Raw genomic sequence first — 12,542 nt, 5'->3', positions numbered from 1 at the left:
TCTATTGCCATCTTAGCGAGGCAGAGAACGCATTTCCGTTGTACTCACACGTGTTGCTAGCTACAGTCAGGTAACAGATCGGCACGCGTATGTATTTAATAACGCATAGCGAACAGAGCTTGTACGTCAAGCAACAGGAGAATGTTATAGATGAAAATCTTCGTTCTGCGGGTCAAGTTGCCTCGCTTTCGTCGCTGTGGGTCGTCCACATGGATTGTGATGGTCGTCGACCGGGCTATGTACTGGTGCGCGACCTGTATCGGCAGCGCGCCTTTCGAGGCTGACTCAGCCCAGGTCGTTGTGGTATGAGCGTATCGCATTATTCTTCGTGCCAACGGATCCTAGTAAAGGAGAGGGCAAAAGTTGGGGGCGTACAAACGTTATCTTTCTTAGCTTATAAAAGAGGCTTTTAAGAGGTATATGCGAAAATATAATAATGTATGCGCAATCTTGAAATGTTTAAATTAGACTAACTACAAACACACTTATTCTAAGTGCTAACGGTCGTTTTCTAGGGGCTAGCAACGGCCTAAAACCTTCTTGTGTTAAGTCTGCCTTATTCATATGTTGCTCGTGTACGAAGACTTGTGTGATGGTTCTTAGTGCCTGGCTCAGCCCACCAGCAATATGCAAGGCATCTATGGGAGGTAGTCTTATCTCGTCCCACATCCTGTCATCAAAACATGGGACATAGACTCTGAGATCGATGGTACGGTCTGGAATGTCTTTCTCTTGATACCAGTAGCCTTTAGCATTGGCTCGAGAATTGAGCAAACTAGGGACCCCAAATGACATAATGAATTCCTTTCCTGGCTCGGGGTCTTGAAGTAAGCTTTGTTGAAGTTTCTGGAGCTGTATTCGATCAATGATACTGCGACTGCGGCAGCTTGCTCCGGTGATGCCGAAGTTCATCATTTCGTATAAGGTTTCTTTTGAGGTTCCTTGCATTGGAAAAGTCCCTAGGAGGTATATTTGTAGTCTGCGGTGATGCTTGTTGCGGCGCAGGTAGCGTTGTGTATCGCTTAGTCTTTGGTCCAGAGCAGGCACGTCGGTGCCAATCAAGGTTATTCTCATGCCTTGTCCTAGTAGATTCTGGATCTTATCCGTGTCCCATAGTAAGTCACGAATGGGATTTAGGTATCGAGCTCTCTCATTCATCCCTAACGATAGAGCACCCAATCGTTCAAGCTTAGCTGCGTCATATGCGGAAATGTGACGAAGTATGGATTTTCGGATCTCGTAAAAATGAGGACAGAGAATGTCCTGCAGACATATTCGTGGAGCCATGCTATAGTACCTGATTAGCTCTGGATAACACTGAATTTAAGTCCATCCGTGTAAACAACGGATAACCGTGAACAGGTATAAGTTTGTGGGGTTCGGTTTGCAGGACTTACTATAATTCGTAATCGGTAAGAGGTCTACGTGAACGTGTATCTAGCTCGTAGAACAAAAGGATATCTACGCAGGCACCTCACAGTTGCTGCAATATGCCACGAGGGTGTTTACCATGTGTTGCATCTTCTTTGTTCGGTACTCACCAAGACATCGAAATTCTGCACCACCGCGAACGGGTTCTCTAGAAAAACTAAAATACTGGTACGAGAACTGAGACATGTTTTTATTTATACTCACATATATAGTAAAAATCCTCCAGCCCGTGAGACTATACTTCCTACCAAAGGCTCTGCACTCCACACAGTTTACAAAGCCCCAACCTCTGACTATCAAAGAGCTGTTATTGAGTTGAGAGAGGTAGTTCTAAGAGTTCTTCGCCTCCATGGTAAGTTGCTAAGTGCTCATACTTCGTTGCTGACAGGATGATAGAGGTTAAGAATTGGCGGTAAAGCGCAATTGAACGCCGCCCCAAAACCGGCCCTTGCGCGAGGTTCATCTGCTCATAATACCGGCATGGAAGCCCCATTAATTGTTGGAATTGTGGTTACTTCTGTTTTACTCGTATTAGTTCTGCTACTGTCATGGGGTTGTCCACGGCGTCAACAAGTTCGTGAGTTCATAGCTCGATGGCCCCGCAAACGTGGCATCCAAGGCAATGAGTTTGATGCCCCTTAGGTAGCTACAATGGAACTTGCACGAATGCCAACCACCCTGCATCTAAACTCTGATTTGTTAATCGCTATGTGGCTCGCTGTACTGCCACAATGACAGCGTGTTTCCAATAATAAGGTCTCCCATGCGGTCAGACCAGTGACAGGTATAAGTAGTCGTTTCCTCTCCAAATGCTGTTCACACCCCCATTCACTAATCCTCCAATCACATTACCCAATACTAAAGCATGAAAAACATGGCGCAGGGAAACCGTGTACCTGGTAGTGATCTGTGAGCAGACTAACCCTGAAGTCAGTTACTGTGCCTGATGGCTAACAGAAGCAGTGAACATGACATCTTCTTCGAGGTTGACTGGGACGTCATGGAAATCTCATCTGCCTTCACTGGTGCGCATGCCGATCAAACTACTCAACTACTACGCCACAAAGCCACAAGCCCTCAACTCCACTTCAGAGATACATCTTGCAATCGAGAAGCGGATGAGGCAGTACCAACCAGGGCCACAGTCATCTTAGGATCTCCAGCTCGCATAGTCTGTCGCACCTCCCAGGTGCCTACTCGAGAGAACAATTTGGCGAAAGGAAGACACATTATTAGCTTAAACTGGTTGCAAGACTATCACAACAAAGATCTGCGGAGTATAGTCACCTGCTTAGGCATACAGTTGAGCTTAACAGGTCTGGAGTATCGCGTTCGCTACACCAACCAAACTTTGCCAATCCAGGAGATCTTGGCTTTAGTTGCTCATCTTCGGCGACCTCTTAGCTCAATCATCGATTCAGTTAACAAGGATTCACGCGGCGAGCTTGAGTTGCTTGGTAGGGCTGGGACCGAGTCTGTGGAAGTTTCATGGAAGGACGATGTACTAGCATCTCATCACCTGAGCCTTACAGAGCAAGTTTTCTTAGTTATACTCTTCTTCAAAGAGTATCTTGTATGTTTAATTACCAACATCTGCTAGATATTCTTATAGTATATCGAATATGCGCTGCGCGTCAAAAACTTTGCTTTAGAAGAAATTATCGCGCATCCTCTTCAACTCTCGCTGCTCTAACATGACACCTGGCTCAGTTGCTCGTTTCAGTGGAACAGGCGGAAGTGCTTTCTCTTGAACAGCATGATCGACAGTCCCAAATAGACTATTAAGCTGTTGCGTGTCTATCAATCTCTGGAGTGTTGTAGGAAAACCACTAAGCGGCAAAGTAGTCGCTGTGATACCTCGTATAGAAAAGCTAATGCTCTCCTGCATCGTTTCAGCGCGGAAGGTTACTCGACGTCGGAAAGGCGGTGGCTGATGTACCGGGATAGACTGCACACAAGGTATTGGATTGCCGTTTATTAGAAACCAGGATGAAGTCTCCTTAAGACGCTGGTAGAGATAAGTACGCCCTTGTAGTGGAAGATTATTGCGACAATGTATGAAACCAGAGCAATGGAAGCCGTCTTTACGAAGAACAGGCACTACGTCTAGCTCAAAGTAGAACATCGATGCAATTATAGCATCAATCACACCGGTCACCGTGGCTTGGTCGTCTTCAATAGTCTGGACGACACACTCTTTCAGGCCGGGAATACTTGAAACATCGTCAAGACTAGGCTCATGTCCGTGAAACTGTATGTTAAGACGATGGTAGCGGCTTCGCGATTCCGGGGTCACCGAGTTCAAGAAGCGTTTCCATGCATCCTCAGCATCGAGGTTTCGCATGAAGCTCTTGAAGATCCGCGCTAGGAATCGTGACTTGTTTGAGGACGCGGCCGTAGAAGCCATCATTGAGGTACCAATTCCAAAGATAAGAAGAAGTCTGGCTCAGGCTTGTTGGGCCAGAGGAAGCGCATTTCCCATTGAGTGATGTCAGCTGGACAATTGTGACGTAAGCCACCATCCTGATATACGAGACTGCCAACTGTCTGTGGTTTGAAAAACCTTTACGTGATGGTCAATAGGTGTTTTTGTGTCACAGTACGCTACTTACCAAGGAGCAGCGGATGTGAAGCAGGCGCTATTAGAATTAGTGATATAGATGTGATCTTGCATAACTGTATTGCTTACGCATCGCTAACACTTATATCATTCAGTGCCTGTTCTGCCCGAACGACGTCGTAACCTAGTATTTATAAGCAATTGCCCTGGACGAGTAGGCGCTTCGTACCTAAGCCATCGGAACGTTGACCACCATTGTAATTAGTGAATAGCCATGGTAGCGAGTTGTTCACCGCGGTAGTCGTCACCGCAACTTTCGTATCATTTTTTAGTGGGTTGAATATCTGCAAGGAGGAGTCAAAAGTCTTGCAAAAGGCATCCTGAATAGCTTCCAAGCTGTACTGTCCATCTTCGATGTAAGCTACAATTAGCTGAATTGCCCGCGCGATTAGAGCCGTTTTTTTGCTAAAAGTTATACGTGAAACGTCTTCAAAGCGTTTAAGAGACTCGGCGACGCTCCACTGCATGAGAAACATGCCAATCACGACAAGACCACCTATAATATGTCAGCCCAAGTATTTGCACAAGCAAAGCGACTTACCGGCTGATGTTCCGCAGACAAAATCGAAAAAATCATTAACTTTTCCACCAAAGGGCGCAAGTAGTCCATCGAGATGTTGCAGGTACCTAAGGGGGATCACACCTCTCACTCCACCTCCATCAACGCTGAGTATTCTGATACCAGCAGTCGGCGGAACAAAGCGAAAGGTTGAGCTGCGGTAGTTGACGCCGCATAATATGCATTCTGGTAGCGTGTACTGATTGCCGTCTGAGCGAGAGCGAATACCAAAGATCCTGATACATGTATCACAGAGGGCGTGGCCGCATACAAGAACTTTCTCGGGCATCCGCAAAAAGCAGCTAAAGCAAGATCGATGACTCTTGATATTCGCAAGATGTGTATGATGTGACGCTATCGTTTGCTGGTGTACCCTGCTTGCTGGCACATCGTCTTTGACATGTCTCGCGAACGCGCTCTCGAATTCATCTAACGTCGATGATAAGAACTTCTTCTGCACTTCTGGACTTGCTGTATATGAGGATATAGCGGCGAGACATGCAGTGGAGTATAACTCTCGGAAGAGATAGCTAGGGCTAAAGTCTCGTACCGTTGTTAGCGGAAGGCCCGAACATCCTATCTACCATACTCACCATGGGCTCCAGGAGGATAGCTAGCAAGGACTAAAGCTGAGCCCAGAATAGGTGCTACGAAGTGCCAAAGCCAAGCTTATCATCAAAGATTACCATCAAAGAGCAGGAGAGTCGCAAAGTTTCGCAGCTTGTGATGTCCTTCTCGTCAGCAAACAGTCTTGCAAGCCAACAGGCAACCTCCCACCGTGGTCTTGCTCGAGTTTCCCTGGACAGTCTCCACTTCGAGCACCCACTTGTCCTTGAGAAGCACAGAAATGAGTCATTAGATAATGTTCAACGATTGGAGAAAATCTTTGAGCGCAGTGGATGTTTGAGGTTGCACGACGAAAATATTCTCAACGCAGTAGTTCGAGAGGACGATCTTGCCACTGCGCTCAGTCGATCCAATCTCACAGCAGCGGCTTTGCGCAGAATCATTTCCGCCACTGATGCGCCAGCCTTACATTTGGAAAAGGTCAGCTGCCTTACAGGTCTCCATCGTATTCGCGCGGCGGATCGCTTCCTGGATCCCAATGATAAATGGTGGACAGTCCGGCTCTTTTCCAATGGTAATCAGGCATGCACGAATCTTCGTCAGGGCTGACTTGACCTTCCAGATACTCCACAACCTGTCCTCTGTCACATCATCGAGTCGTATGCCAACGAGCAGAAACCACGAGATGGCGATATATTCCGCAAGATACGATACTACCATCGGGAAAAAGATGCGGAAGCGGAGAATCGCTGGTGGGCGCGTTTGGACAAATCTAAGCCCAAAGATCTTCGACAGCTTTTGAAAAGGCACAAATTAGCTTCAGCATTCGATGCTCTCATCGACTTCCCAGGTTTGTGGGCCAAAATACAACTTGGTGCGCTGCATCGACTGTTGACACTCAAGTGTGATGAGGTATGACTGGCTCAGTGGATGCTAAATGGCTTTTGTTAACTTGATAAAAGGAAATGATTCGCTATTTGAACCACGTAGCGCTTACTTGGACAACGATACTAAAATATGAGAGCACCACGATGTCGCCCTCGATTGTAGATGCTGTTACTGTCAGTCATCTTGAACTGCTTGCCCCGAATCATTCAAAGATTGACAGAGACCTATTACTAGACCTGATGGATCGTCAAATCCTTTTTCCGTCAGTTATTGACAATCAACAGCGTCGTGCATTGGCAAGTAATCTATGTGCAACTATCGGACTCATCCCATCTCTCTGGACCTTTTTCGAGGTCCTTAAGTACCTCGAGCCGATGTGCGAGATACTAAAGGATCTCATCGGTGGCAAGCAGAAGCGGACTATACACTCTAGCTTAATGGCAAACTACTACCCACCTGCTACTCCCATGGTACAAATATCTGATACCACTGAGGCGGAAATTACTATCCCTCTTAGTAAGGCAGAGGCAGCAAAGGTGTCATATATTGAACTCTGGGCATTCTGTGGCCGCCACTTTGATGGTCTGACCGCATTCACCCCTAGGAAAGAAATAAATGGCACAAAACCTCTAGTGAAGGGCCCAAATTCAGTATTATGGCATCATCTAGCTAAGTTTGCGGTGTCGAGAGGCTTCAAGACTAAGCGTGCACAAGAACTAGCCGCCACAGACCCCTACACTCAGCTGGCCCGTGAGTATCTTTACAAGGCGAATCCAATTTGTGCGTCTCCCAAAGATAGCCAAGTCCGCAGGGTGGTGCATGCAAGTTATCCGGAGGTAAACATTCGGGGGCCTGAAACTTTACCGGAGGCTCTTCATATCACGAAGGAGCGAAGGAGTGGTCGCACATTTGAAAGTGATTTAGAATACGATAAAAAGCTGTTGTTCCTTCCTCATGTGTACGGGAGCGATAATCCTGAGGAAGCCTCGCTGAGACTTAGTCGTCGTTACTTGTTCTCGACCCTGTTTGGAAATTTTCAACTCCAGGTTAGTGTATCCACGTTGGCACTATTTCTAATGTTCATGATGCATAGCACGAAATGCTCGGCACCCACAAAGCTAGCGCTTTTCTGAATCTTGGAGCTGAACTGATGGAACTTGATACTACGATTGATTGTGGACCGGAGGCAGGAGCATACACAGACTCAGACGACGAAATGTCTCAAACCGTAGCATCACAAGAACACTACCAGAAGATGCTACTTGAGAAAGAAGAGCAAGTTCGGGAGCTGGAGCGCCAAATCGAGGTGACTGAGTACGAGAAGAGCAATCTATTATCAGAGAGAGACGCTTTATATGCAGAGCAGCAGAAAAACGCCGCAATATCGCAGCAGATAACTGATCTCCAGAGACGAAGATCTGTCCTTGAAGGGGAAGTCAATCAGGTTCGAGCAGAGAACCTTAGAATAAATCAACAAGCAGTAGAAATCCGCAATAAGGCCTCGGACCTACAGGTCCAAAACGTTGCTCTTAAAGAGCAGCTTGTGCAAATGCGAGCAGAGAATGCTCCAGCTTGAGGGAGCTAACTCCAGCCGGGAACTGGAGGTGCTGAAACTTCGAGAAAGAAGTACGGGATCTCAAGCCAGTAATGTGGCCCAAACTAAGGGACGTCGCAAAGCTATTAAAGGGCACGAGAATCCTTTCAAAATTATTAAAAAGAAAGACGAAGATCTCAAAGCTATCAAAGAGAAGGAAGAGGCGGTATCATCAGCGTTAGTCTTAAAAGAGCCAACCTATGAGGACAAGATTCAAACGGCGTTGAGCGGAGGCGGTGCTCAAGAGATCTGGAAAGGTCGCCTCCCAGTAAACAACCCTGTGTGTTTTGTAATTGATTCAGTAGATCAGCAGGGTAACTTGTGTGGTATAAGTATTGCTCTCGACCTTAATGCAAAAATAAGAATTAGGGAACTGTTGGCTATCAATGAAGTAGTAGGGAGATTTATTGGCACCGACGCGAGGAGAGCAACAATAGAAGGGAAGTTCCTACCAGATGTTTCGTCGTATCTGCAGACGGGATTCTGGGGTCCAAAAACTATGCTATTAGTAGGCTCTCAGTCTTGCATTGAGGAGTATAGGCGGGGAGCACTCTATACACGCCTGATGCAGTCAACTGAACAGCCAGCAGAAGATCCCGCAAGTGCGGTAGGGATCACTAATACTATGATGGTTCCATGGGAAGAAATAGACTCTAGCGAGTCTGAGATGGGCTTAGACATGGAAGATGAGATTAATAATGCGGGGATGAGGGATATAGGTGCATGATGTTTCGTATAACTTATGGAATTATTATTATAATGCAGACGCAACGTGAAGATTAGAGATCTGCTCACTATACAGGTCCATTGGGCGATGAACCCCTACAACCTTCAAGGCCTATATGCAGCGTACAATCGGAAAAAGCGGGAATAATAACATAAAAAACGTGAAAACTGTGTTATCTGCTAAATATCAAAGACCTCAGCGTTAAAGCAGCTACTAGCAGCAAAATTAAAGCACTCTAATCCACCACATAAGATCGCGGACAGGAGACGCTGCCGTTTAGACTACATCAACCATCACGATCGCTTTCAAAAAAATAGAGGATAAAAAGAAGCTTATCGCTTCTTGACTAGTTTAGCAATGCAAATCACTCAAGAATTTGTACATAGGAATAGCATAGAAGGAGATAGCAATGTACACAGATAACTAAGCCGCTATATAGACAATAGCTAAAGTAGAGGACGGTCAGGAGATTGATTTAAATCAGGCTGGTAAGAGCAGGAATTTTAGGTTACGATTAGATGTTATTTCTCCTTACATGAGCGATTTACATCAAGACTCCCTCATGCAGTGAAAGGTGTTCGTCATATTATCTAACGTGAACCACTTGTTCCCGTTCAACTGCTTTACGGGCCACCCAAAACAAAAGTGTATCGGTTTATCCGTTGGCAGCGCTTCACGCGGCTCGACCATGGCTGATGTTAGTCTGCCGAGAGCAACACAATGATCAGATCCTCGGAGCGTTGATAACATATACAAATGAAACAACTGCAGTTGTCGGACAGTGGCGGAGGAACTTTACGAAGTTGATCAAATACGTCGTTGCCGCTAGTAGCGTGCTGCATTGGGCAGAGCACAATACAGACACTACAGACCTCTGGATCACCAAAGGAATGGCAGGTGAAGCCAGGTCATATTCCACAGAATTCTCGGGCACACTTGTTTGGTACTTCTCTTTGTCAGGTAGCTTAGTGTTAGAACACGTTCCATGTTCACACAGCTAGGTATAGCCGTTACTTCGATCTTTGAAGGTCCGTATAATGTTTCGAGGAGGTGTTTAACGCATTTCGAATAAATTTTATGCTATTGTGTAGAGTGTAGGTAGTTTAATTGCAGGTTTGTGCGACGAGTAACCGACAATGGATCTGTTACGTTCCCCGCACATGTATTATAGTAAATGCAGCCTATTCACACACTACCGCGAACTGTTTCCTTGTAACGGTATACAGTGACAGTATAAAGTTAGTTGTTATTTTAGACATGCTGCACATCGGCTTCATCCCGCGCCAATGGATACCCTAGAGGTGAGTGGTGAAGCGCCGATTGCTTGGCTTGATGCAAGTATCAAGCAATAATCTACTGCGCTGCTGCAGACATGGGCTGGTGGCGGCTATCGGTTGTGCATAGCCCGTGCGCTACATGAATCGCTTCGGCGCTTATTGTGCCACCTGCGCCCTGTAACGTGATCCACCACCGAGCGCCCACCCCCACCAAGCGCCCACTAACACCAAAATCCACCACCTACTAAATAAGGATATTGCGCCACCTATAATAGCTATTATTATAAGATTTTTTAGAGTTATAATTATTAAATCTATTAGAGTAGATTAAATATTTTAGATTATATAAGTAGCTTTTTAGGGGGTCTAATTAGGCGCCTATACTATAAAGTTACCTTTACTACTATATCCTCTTCTACTAGCTCCTTATTAACTACCTTAGCTAGTATAATAGTAGGAGGCTTAAGGATTTACCTCTTACCTATTTAGGATATTTTAATATTATTTTAGAGTTACTTTTCTAGTTATTTAGTAGTTTTCTACTTATTATATATAGTAGCTTTTTAAGTAGCTTTCTTCTTCTACTTCTTTTTAGTAATTACTTAATTTAAGTAATACTCTTTTATAAGTTAAGCTTTAATAAGCTTCTATTACTTATAAAGCTTAATTACCTTACTTTTTTAGTATTATAGCTTCTATTCTTTAAGGTTCTTTTACTTCTAAAGCTTAAATACTTACTTTACCTTTAATAGTAAAATAAATTAAGTACTACTACTATAATTATTATTAGGGGGTAATAATAAAGGTTTACTATACTTCCTACACTTCTTCTTATTAGCTAGGGTAGCCCTTAGGTATTTATTTTTATAGTTAAGTAGAGTATTTCTTACTAATATAGTATAGATTATCTAGCTAAGCTTCTTTAACTATTTATTATAGATATTAATTATAATATTATAGAGTAACTACTTTATTTTTTTCTAATTACTTATACTTAATATTAAGGTTATACTATTACTTAAGGAAGGCTAGTTACTATTATTTATAGGTACTTTAAACCTTAAAAGAATAATATTAGGTTTAAGTAATAAGATACCTATTACTTTAAAAGCTATTAATATTAGCTTTTCCTTAAAGGTATTACTCTATATAATATTAAATAACTAGTAGAAATCCCTTTTAGTAATACTTATAAGCCCTTAGAAGCTATCTAGAAAACTAGATAGTTAAGCTTTATATAAAGCTATAAAGGAAGTAAATACTATAATATTAAGTAGCTAAAGGGTATAAGTGCTATAAGGAGAATATATTATAAGTAGGATCTTATATTTATTATAGTACTTAATAAACTCTATTATTATATAAAATCTATAGCTATTAAGGATAAGGAGCTAGTATAAAGTATAAGCTTTAGCTTTTATCTTATAATTAAACACCTCCTTAAGCTAGGATACCTCTAGGGTATAGCTTATTTACCTACTTAATAATCCTATAAAAAAAGCTTAGTATTATAATAGGTTAAAAATCTTATAACTAGGTATTCTATAAAACTTTAGATTAGGACTAATAAATAAGAGTAAGAGTAAGAGTAGTAGTATTAGCGTATATACAAGCTATAGTAGTAATCTACTCCTTATTACTATCCTAAAGTATAGCTCTAATCTTTCTTTACTTATAAGCGCTATTATTAAATATATATTTAGTTTTTAATAGTACTTTAATAAGAAAACCCTTCTTATTTATATTATAGATATACTAACTCTTAATATTATATTACTCTATTTTTTAGTATAAAAGCTTAAAATATAAGCTATACTTAAAGCTAGAATTAGCTTTAAAGTAGTTATAATTAAGCCTAGTAGCCTAATAGAAGATAAGATTAATATTATAGTAGTTAATAAAGCGCTATACCTAATTTTTACTTACTAGATTCTCTAATATTTTAGTTATAAAATTTTAAGTAATAGTCTATATAAAGGGTAATCCTTACTTATAAAGCTCTTTAATATACTTTATAAGCTTATTTTCTTATATAGTATTAAGTATTTAATTATTTAGTAAAGTAGTAGTATATACCTACTAAATTTTCTAGTAGTATCTAGATAAGGTTAACTATAAGTAACTATACTTTTCTACTATTTCTAAGTATATAAAATCTTCTTTAAAAGTTAAGGATTTAATTACTACAAGCGTGTTATTAATAGGTGCTATAGTTATTAAGAAATTTAGTGTTAAAAATTTAGTGATTTTAGTGTTAGTGGGCGCTTAGTAGGGGTGGGCGCTCAGTGGTGGATCACGTTAATGCCTGTGTTCGCGTTGTTGTAAGTTTCTAGGTTTGTTCGTGTGGGTTTAAATCTCCAACATGTCATTATCTGCATCATCCTAGGTATCAGATAATTGGCCATGGTGTTATCTACCGATAAAGGAAATAACAGGAGAGGAATTCAATTAGAGGTAAGAAAAGAAGGAACTTGTTGACATTGACAGTGATGGCTATTGTAGCATTCGGCCCGAAAGGTCTACACAAAAACAACGACAAAAACATACAACAGCGGGGATTCGCCAGTGGTCACCCACCTGACTACTAATCCGCCGGTACACTGCTTAAGTTCAGCTGAGCGAACGGGAAGCTCTATTTTCAGTGTCCTATGGTCGTATGTGGAAGGATTTTACTTTTGATACTACCAAATCACAAGTATTGCTTTGTGATCACAAAAGTAAATACATCAAGGTGGACGTGAAGGTGCGAGGACCAATTCCTCCCATCCTTATGTATATTCACTCCTTTCCTGTCACTTACCATGCAAATTTGCCGCTTGTGAAAACGTCATCTTTGTTAATGTTGATGTTTCTAAGGCTGATAGGTGTGAGCATCCATC

At 42.5% G+C, this 12,542-nt stretch overlaps 5 protein-coding genes across 5 annotated transcripts; 2 read left to right on the top strand and 3 right to left on the bottom strand.

Moving 5' to 3' along the window:
- Positions 1 to 459: 459 nt before the first annotated feature.
- Positions 460 to 1,287, bottom strand: IAQ61_004036 (uncharacterized protein; the record flags this gene model as incomplete). Its single annotated transcript, XM_003838640.1, has 1 exon — positions 460 to 1,287. The coding sequence occupies one exon, from the start codon at positions 1,285 to 1,287 to the stop codon at positions 460 to 462; it is 828 nt and encodes a 275-aa protein (XP_003838688.1).
- A 1,090-nt stretch (positions 1,288 to 2,377) lies between these two features.
- On the top strand, positions 2,378 to 3,031 carry IAQ61_004035 (uncharacterized protein; the record flags this gene model as incomplete). The annotated part of the gene is made up of 1 exon (XM_003838639.2): positions 2,378 to 3,031. One exon carries the CDS (start codon positions 2,378 to 2,380, stop codon positions 3,029 to 3,031), a length of 654 nt encoding a protein of 217 aa, XP_003838687.2.
- A 48-nt stretch (positions 3,032 to 3,079) lies between these two features.
- Positions 3,080 to 3,838, bottom strand: IAQ61_004034 (uncharacterized protein; the record flags this gene model as incomplete). Its single annotated transcript, XM_066096175.1, has 1 exon — positions 3,080 to 3,838. The coding sequence occupies one exon, from the start codon at positions 3,836 to 3,838 to the stop codon at positions 3,080 to 3,082; it is 759 nt and encodes a 252-aa protein (XP_065953493.1).
- Positions 3,838 to 4,899, bottom strand: IAQ61_004033 (uncharacterized protein; the record flags this gene model as incomplete). Its single annotated transcript, XM_003838638.2, has 5 exons — positions 3,838 to 3,994; positions 4,044 to 4,070; positions 4,121 to 4,175; positions 4,221 to 4,547; positions 4,593 to 4,899. 5 exons carry the CDS (start codon positions 4,897 to 4,899, stop codon positions 3,838 to 3,840), a joined length of 873 nt encoding a protein of 290 aa, XP_003838686.2.
- Positions 4,900 to 5,336: 437 nt separating this feature from the next.
- Positions 5,337 to 8,386, top strand: IAQ61_004032 (uncharacterized protein; the record flags this gene model as incomplete). Its single annotated transcript, XM_066096174.1, is given in 5 exon segments — positions 5,337 to 5,751; positions 5,800 to 6,089; positions 6,140 to 7,111; positions 7,159 to 7,608; positions 7,625 to 8,386. The coding sequence occupies 5 exon segments, from the start codon at positions 5,337 to 5,339 to the stop codon at positions 8,384 to 8,386; spliced, it is 2,889 nt and encodes a 962-aa protein (XP_065953492.1).
- Between the last annotated feature and the right edge of the window lie 4,156 nt (positions 8,387 to 12,542).

This window comes from Plenodomus lingam (genome assembly GCF_022343315.1).
Source record: "Plenodomus lingam strain CAN1 chromosome Unknown contig_19, whole genome shotgun sequence".
Lineage (NCBI taxonomy): Eukaryota > Fungi > Ascomycota > Dothideomycetes > Pleosporales > Leptosphaeriaceae > Plenodomus > Plenodomus lingam.
The sequence above is the reverse complement of the archived record's forward strand: the minus strand, read 5'-3'. Positions and strand labels throughout refer to the sequence as shown.